The 15,438-nt window shown below is 32.7% G+C and overlaps 2 protein-coding genes across 2 annotated transcripts; both read left to right on the top strand.

The window, feature by feature from the left end:
- Positions 1-7,636: 7,636 nt before the first annotated feature.
- LOC116024460 lies at positions 7,637-8,419 on the top strand. Its single transcript, XM_031265354.1, has one exon. The coding sequence runs from the start codon at positions 7,637-7,639 to the stop codon at positions 8,417-8,419; it is 783 nt and encodes a 260-aa protein (XP_031121214.1).
- A 4,924-nt stretch (positions 8,420-13,343) lies between these two features.
- On the top strand, positions 13,344-14,624 carry LOC116024459 (putative F-box protein At3g52320). The gene has a single exon (XM_031265353.1). It carries the CDS (start codon positions 13,344-13,346, stop codon positions 14,622-14,624), a length of 1,281 nt encoding a protein of 426 aa, XP_031121213.1.
- Positions 14,625-15,438: the final 814 nt, after the last annotated feature.

Genomic DNA, 15,438 nt, shown 5'->3' with positions numbered 1-15,438 from the left:
GTGAGTAAACATATTATAACTTCATTTTTCTGCTCAAGTAGTTGGATGTATAGATTATAATGTATCCAATGTGCCTTGTATAGATTATAGTGTCTTGTATAGATTATAATGTATCCACTGTGCGTTATATAAGCATTTTTGCACCCTAAATTTAACACAATTATAGCATAGCATAACAAACTGAAATTAAAGTTGTTGAAGACGGAATGATCTGTAGACATACATAACACACACTTGCATTAAAAAATAGGAACCACAATCCCCACGTCACTGTTACGTTAAACACACAATTTAAGTCAACTTTATGATAAACTCTCCCTATGTAATGGCTCTAACTATCGGCGCACACACGATACACACACTCAAATACAAGTCTAAAATCCACTCAAAATATACTGAAGGTTCATTTTGAAAAAATATAACATTTAGTGTACTAAAATTAAAATATAATTAGTATATTTAAAATATATAGTAGCTGCCAAAGGCCTTGTGGTCAAGCGACATGAAGTGATTCTCCCAAGTGGGAGGTCATGGGTTCGAGCCTCAGTGTAGTATATATATATAGTAGCTTAAGTTTTCCGTTAATATTCCGTTAACTTTTAACTTACCCATTAATTTCTATAAGAAAGATCTTAGGTTCGAACATCATCTCAATCAAATTTGAAATAATTAAGTTTCTCACTCTATTTACTCTTATTAAATTAAATAAATTAGTAGCTACAACAAAAAATGATACATATGTATTTCTATAATTTAGAATTATGTGTCTACAATACCTTTATTTGAAAAAATTATTCATTATCAAAAAATTAAATTAAATAAGAGAAATAATTTCATTAGTTATATTGTCTTTATTTTCTCTCATGCAAAGATTCTTTACATTCAAATTTATCAATTGATATTCATTACATTGTCTATTATCTTATTTTTACAATATCTTGTAATTAAATATCAAAGTTATAGTACAAAATAATGTTATATATTTATTTACCAAGTATTTTATTAATACTATGAAAAAAATTTAAAATAATATGAAGCTAATTATATTAACTACTTGGGGATTGGTTGACAAAGATAGTACCCAAATAACCCAACAAATTGAAGCGGAATCGCTCTATTTTACTCTTATTGAATTAAATAAATTAGTAGTTTTTTTCAAAAAGAAAAATAAATTAGTAGTTACACCAACAAATTATACATATGTATTTTTTTAATACCATGAAAAAAATAAAAAAAGAATAGTTTGAAACCAATCATATTAACTACTTGGGAGATTTGTTGACAATGAAAGTACTCAAATAACCCATTACCCCGCAAATTGAATCGAGAAACTACCTGTTAATATCTTTGGAATATATAACATTTTAAATTTTCAAATTTTTATTAATTTATTTAATCTTTTTTCTTAAACTAGGGATTTCTTTATCCATAACTCATTCAACAATAATAGTTGAACCAAATGAACCCCAAGCAGAACACCTAAAGGAAAGTCCATAACTCCTATATCATAATCTCATTGCATGACGTTGTCATCTATGCTACCAACAATAACCGAATTGCAAATAACACACTATCAACAAAAAGGAATAGAACAAATAGTAAAGATAAAGACAATAACAATGTTACTCAAAAGAGAATTAAGAACACTTAGAAAAATTCTAATGAAAAGTAGTATTTATTTAGACTATCTTTTTTAGACCAAATATTTAGACTATCGATTTTACAAGGTTGCAAACATTTATTTTAGTAATAATTATAATGAATTTTCTATATTATCTTGGGTTCATATACTTTGAGTTAGATATTTAAATAAAAAAATTTGACATTCAATTACTCATGTATAAACTTTTCCTATATAATCTTGCATTGATATACTTTCAAATATTTATTCAAATATAAAGATTGGGCATCAACCCATACGCGCAATGCGCGTATAAAACTAGTATATATAATAAGATGGATGACAGTGCATGGTATAATGATTATTATATTGTTTGTTTAGAGTGCCTAATTAAAGCGTATCAAATTAAATCCTTTGAAGCCTTAACGGAATATGTTATATATACATACGTACACGGTACACACACTCAAATACGTACAAGCCTTAACATTATATTCATCCCCATCCCGTGTTCTCTGAGGTTGTTGGAGGCATAAACAACGCCAATACAAGGTTGTTGGAGGCATAAACAACGCCAATACAAGGTCGTTGGAGGCATAAACAAGCAATCATAGATTGTATTGTAAACGTAGATTATAATGAATGTTGGAGAGCATTAGGAATTTGGAACGCTTGTATTTCTAGACACTACACTGCGGGGGATTTTCAAGTTTACAACAAAAGGAATATTGATATAACAGAAGAATGGGAACACAATATCTTTAGACGGGGGGAATATATGCTCGAGTTTATGATGAAAGTCTACATTTTCTGTAAGAATGACATAGTTAGAGATTGTTAATTCAACCTTGTGCGCGGGGTTTTGTGATATTGGAGTAAGATGTATAATACTTTTTCTATGCATTATAAAAGTGATATTCCTGACCTATGATTTGTAGTTTCATTAATGTTGGTGTGATTTATTAGTCCAATTATTATTATTATTATTGTTGTTGTTGTTTTAAATTATGAACTCCCTTACCTTGAATTGTGCTTTTGCAATCTTGGAGATCATATGTTTGTTCACATCTTTTGAAAAGGAAGAATAGGAAAAATGATAAAGTATTTTATTTTATTAAAGATGGATATAATTTATATTTACACTAAATAAAATTTAAATTACCAGCAATTCAACCATCAAATTGATCACAAAATTGCACAATATGAAAGTATTACTATGATGTATTAGATGAATATAATACAAAAATTTCTCTAGCGAAATCCGTAAGTTGATGGAGGTACGTAATAGGCCGATTGACAACTTGATGAAACTAATTGAATTTGAGCTTCTTAATACTTGGCTTGATTAGCTCGCAAGTTTAATCAAACTCTTTTTTTTTAAAAAATCTATTCATCTATAGTATATATATATATATATATATATATATATATATATATATGATATAAAATGGCATAATTATATGATTTTTGTTAAAATATTTTGTTGTAACTTGATGTAAAGGGGATTCATAATTTGATTAAAGTTTGCGTAAGACAGATGGTTAAAAAAAATTATAGAGAGGTTAGGCACATTTACAAGGAGCACAATAAAAGCTACAGCCGACATGACGAGACTCTCATTTGACTAAATTGAAATAAAGTAAGAATTCAAGTTATATCCTCTTGTTATATTAAAGCCAGGCATTTTTGAAAAATAAATTGCTAAGTAATATTTTTTCTGCCCAACGACTTTGTGGCTTTGTGCATTACAGAAGTCAAAATGTTGCCCATTTAATTATGCAAGGAAAACTTACGGTATGCATGGTAGGAGCCTCATGAGCTAATCTGGGTATCCCCTCCACTGGAAGAAAAAAAAAATGGTAGGAGCCTTTTCATATTCCAAGCGTGATTGATTACATTAGATTAAAGTAGATCAATTATGGCTATTTTTTTTTTGAAAGGATTAATTATTCCTCTTTAGTTGTGCCAAACCATACTTTATATATATGAAGTGAAAGGCTGAGTGAATGGGATAGAATGGAAGAAGGAACTCCACTCATTATTAAACTCTATCATATCCCTCTATTGTGTATAAAGTTTATGGTTTCCATTGGTGCAAATCCAATTACCTCAATTGAAGATGAGAATAAATTCTCCATTGGTAGCAAATGGTTATCCATTAAGCGGAGGAAATCCTATTTAAAAAACATAACGATTAGGCTCCCACTCTGGCAAGAACGGACTAACAGGGCCAGCTACCCCAGCTAACTTTCATACTTAAATACCGTTACTTTATAAGTAGATCTCGTTGTGAAAGACCTATTACTGGAAAATTCATGGGTAGAGCCAAAGAATGTGAACTATACAAGTTCCCAATAACGTTGATTAGTTGATTAAATGAAGTGAAAGGCTCCGGTGTATAGAGAAGACCTCACCGTTTCAGAAGTAACCATAGAAACGAAGGAACCCCACTATTTCTTTATCTAGTTTTATTTATTTATTTTTTTTACTCTATTTTTTATAGGAAAATAAAATTTCTTATGTCTTTCTTATTCTTGTTTCGTGGTAAAATACCTAAACAAAAAAAGAAAAATCGTGGTTGGGAAGGTTATAGTAGCAAAAGCCATTGGAATTTTTATTTTATACATTGGAGAAATCCGTTTTGTTAGTTTTTGTTAGTTATAGTAATAGAAGACAGAGTAAATAAAAGAATAGCTGAAAGAAAGAAAAAATGAGTTATTCGAAAAAGTTTCATTTATTCCATGACCAGAATTAAACGGGGATATATAGCTCGGAGACGCCGAACAAAAATGCATTTCTTTGCATCAAGTTTTCGAGGGGCTCATTCAAGGCTTACTCGAACTATGACTCAACAGGAAAAAAGAGCTTTGGCTTCAGCTCATCGGGATAGGGATAGGCAAAAGAGAGATTTTCGTCGGTTGTGGATCACTCGGATAAACGCAGTAATTCGCGAAAGAGGAGTATCCTATAGTTATAGTAAATTCATACACGATCTGTACAAGAACCAATTGCTTCTTAACCGTAAAATACTTGCGCAAATAGCTATATCAAATAGGAAATGTCTTTATATGATTTCGAACGAGATCATATAAAAAAAAAGTAGATTGTAAAGAATCCAACGGAATATTTTCAATGGAGTTCCCGGAGAATGAACTCCGGGAAGGTAGAGTAGAAATTACGATGATCAAATCTGATCAAATAGTAAAACACGTTCAATCCAAAAAGATTTCTGATTCATTTTTTTCTTATGACACGATAATCAAATATAGATTCACGGATTTTTCGAGCAAAACACCAATCCGCATTTGAGTTCGGATTGGAATTATGATTCAAGTGAAGTAAGCCTATTTCTTTTTTTTATTTATTTGGAATTTTTCTTTCTTTTGATCTTTATTTTGATTTCTAGCTTTCAAAGCATTAGTTCTAGCGGTCGACTCGCTTATTTGAAATCCTTTCCTTTTAAAGGGTAACAAAGATAAAATACGAGCTTGTTTTATCGCAAGAGTAATTAATCGTTGTTGTTTCAAGGTCAATCTATTCACTCGTCTAGATAATATTTTTCCTTGTTCACTAATAAATCGGCTAATTAAGCTCATGTTTCTATAATCAATTCGATCCCCCGATTGAATCGGGGGCAAACGCCTACGAAAAGATCGCTTGGATTTAAGAAAAGGTATATATATATATATATATATATATATATATATATATATATATATATATATATATATTTATATATATATATATATATATATATTTATATATATATATATAAATTAGTTATGAACAGATGCTGCATTGTAACAGTGTCAGTACTAAAAAAAATTACATTTGACCATGATGGTGTAAATAGTAATATTTTCACTCTAATTGCTATTTACACCACGTATAAAATTTGTAACCTTTTTAAAATTTCAAAGTTATTTACACCCAAGATAGTATAAATAGCAACACCCTTGTATACTGCACCATACCTAAGAAAAAATGACTGAAAATTATTGTGTTTACATCTAAAGTTGTTACATTGTAAATTGTAGCAATAAATTGTTTACATTGGAAATAAAAAATAACGTTGGCTGAAAAATGAATTCAGTCTACTCATGGGTCACATTAAAGGAAAAAAATGAATGCTGAATATTTTTTCCGATCTACACGCAACCATATACCAAAGGAATACAAACAGTCATCATTAGTCTTGCATTAAATATAAACGACAACGTATTACCTTGAAAGTGTGATTACCAGCCATACTCCAAACGTCGCCGTTTTCTTGAGCGGGAAAACATTTCACTAAGGGTCCGTTTGGAAAGCAGGAAAATGACTTCTGGAAAATATTTTCTAGAAAATGAGTCATTTTTCAGAAAACAGTTTCATTTCCAGTATTTGGATGTATTATGGAAAACTGTTTTTGTGTGTTTGGTTCATTTTCTGGAAAATGGATAAAATTGTATAATTAAACATTGTAATTGTTTTATTTAAAATATAAAAAATTATAATAGTTATTAAAATAATGGTATTTAATAAAAAATATAATTTATAAAAAAATAAAAAAATTTAAAAAAATTTTAAAAAATGTAGAAAAAGGTTTTTGGTGGTTTTCCCACCTCTTTGGTCCATTGTCATGGGTGATATGGCTTGGTTTTGGTAGAAAACATGCGAAACAGCTATTCTGGCGATTACGTAAAACGACATACGGAAAAAAATTCTGGCGATTATGTATCTATTACAATTAACATATTATATATGCATGCACCATTAACATATTATGTGTCTGCAGCTAATAAATTATGTGCATGCAGTTAAATCTTCAATTTATTTATAAGTACATAATTTGTTAACTAAATGCACATAATAGATTAACTGGCACATAATCTGAACATTATTTTGAACTAACACCTTCAATGCAAAGTAGACCCTAACCATGGTATAATTTGCGCTAGCAGGCCATCCCTTACTCGATTATGGCAAATTATGCTATGGACCCGAGTCCGGCCTAGGTCTAAAAAGTGTGTCTGGAATAACAGTTGAATATAAAGTTCTGTAATTGTGAATATAAAGTTCAAAAATTGTGAATTTAGATTAAAAAATTGTGTTATACTGTTGAATATAGAATTCTGTAATTAATTGCGAATATAAAGTTATGAAGTTGTGAATAAAGAGTTCAAAAATTGTGAATATAGAGTTCAATTGTGAATATCAAATTCTGTAATTTTGTACATTGAGATATAAAAGTGTGAATATTCAGTTCTAAAATTGTACATTGGGATATAAAATTGTGAATATTCAGTTCTAAAATTGTGAATATAAAATAACGAATTACGAAGACAAATAGTACGTTAACGACGAGGAAGGAAATGTTTTTTTTTTTTTTAATTTAAATTTCAAACGGCGTTTAAAACGACGCCGTTTTGGACCCAGATCCACCTTGCAAGGTAGTCCGGGTCCATGACATAATAACCGTTCAATTGATTGGTTTGGGCCATCTTAAATTATTATTTTATATATATACATACATGCGGACACTCAAATACAAGTCTTCAACCCACCAAACATCACATTCTTCCCTATTCTCTATTCTCACTTCTCAGATCTCCGTCACCGCCAATACGAGGTTGATGCCATTGAAGTTGCTGTAGATCCTTCCCCTATTGCTGGAAGCATTGAATTGTTCGATCGTTGAAAATGGATCGGGTCCTGAAAATGGGAAATTACAAATTACCAATGGATCTGGTGATTGAGATTTTGGCGAGATTACCGGTAAAGTCTCTTATGCGATTCAAATGTGTTTGCAAATTCTTTTATGATTTGATAAAAAGTGATAACCAATTCAAGGACAAACACTATGGAATTAGCAAAGCAAAATCTGATTGTGTTGTTTTAGAGACATGAGGAGCAGATGTTAGAGAATATTTTTTTGTTCACAGAGAATCTGAGAGTAATGAGATTGGATGCACATACCTAGACATCCCAAAGAGACCAATACATTGGATTAAGTGTTGTCAAGGTATGTTATGTATGATTTCTAGCAAGACGGATCGGATTCAACTTGTTGATGTTGATTACCTGTTTTACGATATTTTGATATGGAACCCATCCATTAGGAAAGTTAAAGCCTTACCCTCTATTACTTTTCCAAACAAACTACCTAATGGTACGGTTGTGACTACTGAATTTGGATTTGGGATTTCTAACGACATGACTTGGAAGGTTGTTATGTTATTAGAAATTGGTAATCTAGGTGAGGGTGAGAGAAAATTTGACCAAATTACAATGGTTTATAGCCAGGTTCATGGTGATTCATGGAGTTTGAGACAGATTAATTCGGTTCCATTTGTTCCGCCTGTTCAAGGTCACGCTAATGATTTTTATTTAAAAGGGAGGTACTATTGGAATGACGTCAAAAGTTACTATAATCATCCTTACAATGAAGAGCTTTTGTTTGACATCGATCATTATAAAGTTCTCAATAAGCGATACTTGATTTGGTTTGACATGGACGATGAGGTTTTTGGGACGATTGAGCTTCCATCTAATTTTGGTTATAATAAGGTTCGTTCAATCACAATTATGAATGAGACTATTGCTTTAGTTGTAAGACCAAGTATGGAGGATTCCGAAGGTTATTGCATTGATATTTGGTTAATGATTGAAAATGACAACAATACTTATTGGCATAAACAAGCATGTATTGTAAACATAGATCATTGTGGTGATTATCCCAGAACACTGGGAATTTGGAATGTGGGTAGTCAATTGCTTGTGTTTCCGGACGAGGGATTGGAGGCTATTTCTTGGTAAAAGAAATATACCCTATTTCATATCTATTGATTTGGTGACTCGGGAAAAGAAGACGTTCTATATAAGTAGAAAAAGGAAAAGTATTAATAATATTGATTCAAATGTTGATGGCTATCTTCAAGTTTACAACAAGAGAAATATTCATATCAAAGAAGAGTGGAAATTTAGTATATTTATGTTTCATTCAATTCATACTCGAGTGTTCAGCGAGAGTTTATATTTACTTTAAGAAGTAAAATAATTGTTTTATTTATGCGTACTTCTATGCAAGGAGCTATGTGTCAGTAGAGTAAGATTGATGACACTTTTTTTTTAATATAGTTTCTTTTATTGGTTTCTATTTTATTATACTTTTGTTTGTTTATTTATTTATTATTATTTTTTAAAATTATGAATTCCCTTCACTTCAAGTGTGCTTTTGCAATCTTGGAGATTATACATTTATTCACATCTTTTATAAATCTTTCATAGATGGCATGAACTACTCGATCTATAATATCACACATTAAAATGAGCTTTGATATTTAGAGTATTATAATTTCAATCTACTACACTACATTGTTTTTGTTTTGGCTTGTAGTTTTATACATAAGGGTGTTTATTTGATTAATAACCAAATTATTTTTTTTTGGAAGGAATAATCAAACTAAATTAACCAAATTTGCAAAGTGACTAAACCATTAATTGATGTAATCCGAGGGCGTGTTATGAAGACTTAAGAACAATCAATGGGGTGTTGTACGACAATAATTACCGGGATGCATGTTATGTACTAGGGCTATTGGAAGACGACAAAAAATATATTGATGGAATTGTGGAAGCAAGTCAGTGGGCAACTACAGGAGAGTTAAGAAATTTATTCACAACATTATTATCCTCAAATTGTTTAAGCCGTCCGAAAGTGGTTTGGGACAAATGTTGGACATATATGTCCAATTATATTCTGTACAAACAACGGAACATATTGAACTTCCAAGGTATGGTATGTATTTATCCATTTGCTTTAATATTTTATTTCATGTCTAATATTATTAGTTCCAAGATGGTGATACTTTTCTAACATATATTGTTTAATATTTTTTAAATTTAGTCTTCAGTGTTGATGAAATAAAAAATCAAGCATTAGTTGAGATTGAGAAATTGTTGAAAAGATGTGGAAAGAGCCTACATGATTACCAACAAATGTCAATTCCAGATCTTGACTGTTCGGCCAGTTTGATGAATAGGTTGGTGTATGATGAGATGTGTTATGACAAAGCAGAACTTAAAGAAGAGCACAAAAAGTTGGTATCAAATCAATGAGGAGTTTTTTTTTGCCTACGATTATGGAGGAACTGGAAAGACATTAGTTTGGAGAACTCTTTCGGCATCATTGAGATCAAAGGGAGAAATAATTCTTAATGTTGCTTCAAGTGGTATAGTTTCTCTATTATTACCCGGCGGAAGGATTGCGCATTCAAGGTTTGCAATTCCCCTAAACCTAAATGAGGATTCAACATGTAATATCAAACAAGGTAGTCATCTTGCAGAACTCATTATTAAGTGCAAACTTATAATTTGGATGAAGCACCAATGATGCATTAGCATTGCTTTGAAGCACTTGATAGAAGTATGTGTGCTGTATTGCATTTTTGCAATCTAAAAAGTTTAGAGATGCCTTTCGGAGGGAAAACTATTGTATTTAGCGGAGACTTTCGACAAATTTTGCCAGTTATCCCAAAAGGAAGTAGGCATGATATTGTTAATGCAACAATAAATGCATCTTACTTGTGGTCATACTGTAAAGTGTTACGTCTGACAAAAAGTATGCGACTTCAAAGCTCATCCTCAAATAGTGATTATGAAAAGCTAAAGCAATTCTCATAATGGATTGCGAACTGATAAGTACAAGAGATGCTACAATTGTAAGGTCAATCTCGGGTCGCATTGCATGTATTTACTAGCATTTGAGATTGATTTGCCCTTTTATTGCATTAGAATACTTGATTTTGTCATTAAACCCCATTCCACACTTGGCTAATTGTTTTTCAGGTAAAAAAGTTGCGCAAAGTGGTGAAAAAGGGCATGGATTTCAAAGATTGATTCGAGAACCAAATTGGAAACAAAAGGACCGACCGGACGCGCCTTGGACGCGCGCCCGCCCAGGCGTCCACGTCCCAGGTCCACAAAGTGCAAAGCAGTACGCAGCGGACGCCAGCCGGACGCTACCGGACACGCCGCGTCCGAAAAAAATCACTCTCTGAAGTTTGCAAGGTCTGCTTAGGACGCGTAGAGGACGCACGTCGGACGCCGCGTCCGATTCCCACTTCCCGCGCCGAAGATTTGAACAAGCGCGTAAAGAATCCCGCTGGACGCGTAGAGGACGCGCGTCCAGTCGGGCGTCCGATACAGTTTATTTTGGCGGTTGGCGCGATTTAAATAGGGAATTGGGGCATTTTTCAGGGGATCCCCCATTCATTTTTCCAGATTAGTCTAGCCTAAAATTCTCTCTCTAGAATTAGGTTGAAATTCTCTCCCAATTCACTTCAATTCCATTCATACTTCCATTCAATTAGCTAGATTTGGAGAAGATTGTGGACAACAACTTGCAATTGATCAAGATTTGTAGAAGATTTCCATTTGCAATCAAGTAATCTTTCAATTTCTTCTATTGTTCTTCAATTTTTATATTTTTTTTTAATTGCTCTATTGTTTTGTTTAGTGATTTGATCTTGAATTTTGTCCTTGATATTGAATTGCATTTTGATTTTGATTCTAGTTTTCCTTTTTGTGTTTTGTTTTGTTGAATTGAGTAATGCTTTGAATTGAGTTGAATTGCTTTGTTGATTTGGTTTGAGCTTTGTACTGAGCTTTGCTTTCAATCCTTAGAGCTTAAATTTGTTAAGATGCTTTGAGAATGCTTAGTCTAGTTATGTGTGGCTAGTTACCTAGGGATTAGGACTAGTTGAACATACGTTTTGCTCTTGAGCTCTTATGTCTTGAATCTAGGGGAGATTAATGCCTTTTGGATAGCTTGATAGTGGTTGGGATGTTTGTATGATCTCTTTTCCGATTAGGCCAATTGGACTTGAGGATTAGTGTGTTCGCTTTCACCTATGAGAATAGGGATTGCTTGAGACCTCACCAACCTCTTTTCCTTCTCACCTTTGAGAAAAGGGAGTAGGAAGGCAAGATGCACATTAAGTGTTTGTGGTAATGCCTCTTCTAGCCTAAGGTTCACAAGTATGGCTTTATGGTCTAGTAGTGAGTCCATTGACCACGAGAGTGGCGGTGGTGCTAGTGACCTTGTCTCTTGTTAGTACGTTGAGCGTTTTTCACATCCCTAGTACCCTAGAAAATCAAGAGTTGCATGTGTGGTAGACTAGTCCCAATCCTTCTTTCCTAAAATTGTTCACAACACCTTTTGTTTTAAGGGTTTGATATATTCTTAGAATGACATACACAAACCTTTCGATAGGACTAGTTTTTGAAATCTAGGAACTCTTGTGACTATTCCCTTGTCTACCAAATCCTTTTCTACCATTCCTTGAGACCGACACTCGGGAACTTCTTCCCGTTTTATTCACCTACACTCTTTCCACCTCCCGCTAGAACACAAGTCATCACGAACATATGAGATGGAGAAATTTAGGGGCAAACAATTGGATGTGAAACCATTACTATACAGAAGAGAATTTTTTGAAATGTTCTAGAGATCCCATTGCTACTATTGTGGAAAGTACATATCCATTAGACTCCAATATTTTTTATGATCCAACATACTTGAGAAAGAGGGCAATATTGGCTCCAACACTTGATGTGGTTGACTCTATCAATGAATATATGACTTCTTTAAACACATATGAAGGAAATATATATTTCAGCTTTGAAAGTGCTTGCAAATCAGATTCAAATGTTGATCTATTAGCTTATGTGCACAGGCCTGAATTTTTAAATGGGATTAAGTGTTCTGGTGTGCCTAATCATGAACTCAGGCTGAAAGTAGGTACTCCAGTTATGCTTTGAAAATATTGACCACTCAGTTGGTTTGTGTAATGGGACAATGATGGTTATTACTAAACTTGGAAATCATGTTTTAGAAGCAAATGTATTATCTGGAAGTAGTGCATATCATAAAATCTTGATTCAAATAATGTCATTAACTCCTTCAGATTTGAGATTGCCTTTTAAATTTCAAAGAAGACAATTCCCTCTAATCGTCTACCTCTTATGCAATGACGATTAACAAGAGTCAAAGGTCAATCACTTATGCCACTTTTTGAAAAGACCATTATTTAGTCATGGAAAATTTTATGTTGCTGCTTCAAGAGTCACCAACCCAAATGGATTGAAGATTTTAATTTGTGATAAGGCGAACACCCAAAGTAATTCCACAACAAACATTGTATACAAATAAGTTTTTAAAAATTTGTAAAATGTTATTATAATATTTCATCATAGTTTCATTCATACAATTCTACAATGATTTTCCATTTTGTAAATTTCTCTCTTAACTCATCATATCATAATTGTTGCCGTGCATCGCACGGGTAAAATACTAGTTATTACTATTACGAGCACCACTATACTCGTAATAGAGGTTCGTAATAAAAAGCATCAAAAAGTCAGTTTTGCTATTACGAACTACGTATAAAAAGTCATTATTACTATTAAAGCATGTCAAATTAAATCCTTTGAAGCCTTAACGGAATGTTATATATACATACATAGTACACACACTCAAATAAAGTCTTAAATCCACCAAGCATTATATATATTCATCCCTATCCTGTAGTGTTCTCAGATCTCAGATCGCCAATACGAGGTTGTTGCCGTTGATGTTGCTGCAGATTTATTGACGGTTGAAGGCACAACCTATATATCCTTCCCCTATTGCTAGAAGGATTGAATTGTTAGATCTTTGCAACCCCATCTCGGCTGGAAAATGGAAAATTGCAAATTGTCACTAGAGCTGGTGGTTGATATTTTAGCGAGATTACGGGTAAAGTCTCTTATGCGATTTAAATGTGTTTGTAAATTTTTCTATGATTTGATTACAAGTGATCGCCATTTTCAGCACAAACACTATGGAATTAGCAAAGCAAAAACAGATTGCGTTCTTTTAGAGGTTGGTTACGATACTAGAGAATATTATTTGCTTTACAAAGGATCTGAGATTGAATGCATATACCTAGACATCCCAATAATCCCAAGCGCACAGTGGGTTAAGTGTTGTCAAGGTATGTTATGCCTGATTTCGACTAGGAAAGATATGATTAACCTTGGTCCTAGTGATGATCTTATTTATGATATTTTGATATGGAACCCATCCACTAGGAAAATTAAAGCCATAGGCCCAATTACCGTCCCTTACAAACTATCTTACCCTGCATATGCGATTAACGAATTTGGATTTGGGATTTGTAACAACATGACTTGGAAGGTTGTCATGCGATTAGAAATCCATTCTTTATATGGTGATGGGAGAGATATTGCTGACTACATTACAATGGTTTATAGCCAAGTTCGTGGTGATTCATGGAGTTTGAGTCAAACTAATTCGCCTCTATCATTTTACACTTTTCAATGGGAACACTGTTTGGAAGGGATATCGGAAGATTTTTATTTAAAAGGGAGGTACTATTGGGGGTATAAAAGTCCGAGTAATGATCCTTACTTGCTTTGGTTTGATATGGATGAAGAGGTTTTTGGGACGATTGAGTTGCCATCAAATGTTATCATTGCTTCATTCACAATAATGAATGAGACTATTGCTTTACTTGGATATTCAACTGTGGGGGATTCCAATTTCATTGAGATTTGGTTAATGATTGAAAACGACAACAATACTTATTGGCATAAACAAGCAATCATAGATTGTGTTGTAAATGTAGATAATAATGAACGTTGGAGAGCATTAGGAATTTGGAATGTCGATTATGATTTGCTTGTATTTCTAGACACTACACTTCATTGGGATCCCTTTTTTGATGAAATGGAGGTGCCATACTTCATATCTATTGATTTGGTTACTCAAGAAAGGAAGATGTTCTTTATAAGTAAAGAAAGGAAAAGTATTACTGTGGCTTCAGATCAAGTTGATGGGTATGTTCAAGTTTACAACGAAAGAAATAATATTGATATAACCGAAGAATGGAAACTCAATTGTTTTATGCGTGAGGGAATATATGCTCGAGTTTATGGTGAAAGTCTACATTCACTGTAATAATGAAATAATTGTACATTATTTACGTAATTCCATCTTTATTTGCACCTTGTGCGAAGAGCTCTGTGATTGTGAAGTAAGAGCATCTCCAACGTATCTTTAAAACGTCATTCTCCAGCGCCATCCCACCATCTCTCCATTTTTTTTGCTCCAACTAGCGGCAAAAGGCAAAATATTTGCCACGGGTGAACAGTGCCGCGTCATATATGGGAGAAGAGGAATACATTTACCATTATGCCCTTGCTCATTTTAATAATTCCAAATATATCATTTATTTGTTTTATATTTATTTTCTTATTTTGTTATATATTTATATATAACGTTTGTATTATTAAATATAAATTATGTACGTCATTGTAAAGATCTCATTGAGACGATCGACAGTTTGTTGTTCATGGCAACAATTATTTATTGTGCTCATCATAGAGTTGTTTTTTCATCTTTTCCTTCTTCCTTCTCTTAGGGCATTCATCTACCTTGTTCATTTCATTACAATGATCATAAGTTTCAAAATCATCATTCAAATCAACAGCAAATGAGCATGAGCCTAAAGATTGTGGTTGCGATCCTTCCGTACTTCTCTTCCGACCTCCAACGTTTGGCCAATTTTTCAAAATGTATGCATGTCTTTCACAATGTGCCATACATGACCAAATTTAAATCCCTTTCTGTATTTGGGTTCTTGCATTAGTAGCTCCTTTGCTTTATCAAGTTATTTTATAAACAAAATATAATTCAAATTAAACAACGCAAGTAAATAACACAAATCTACAAGATATTTACAATTAACTTTTTCATAAAAGTGTGCTTTTGC

This window comes from Ipomoea triloba, chromosome 7 (genome assembly GCF_003576645.1).
Source record: "Ipomoea triloba cultivar NCNSP0323 chromosome 7, ASM357664v1".
NCBI classification, from domain to species: Eukaryota; Viridiplantae; Streptophyta; class Magnoliopsida; order Solanales; family Convolvulaceae; genus Ipomoea; species Ipomoea triloba.
Note: the sequence above shows the minus strand (reverse complement) of the source record. Positions and strands in the feature narration are given on the sequence as shown.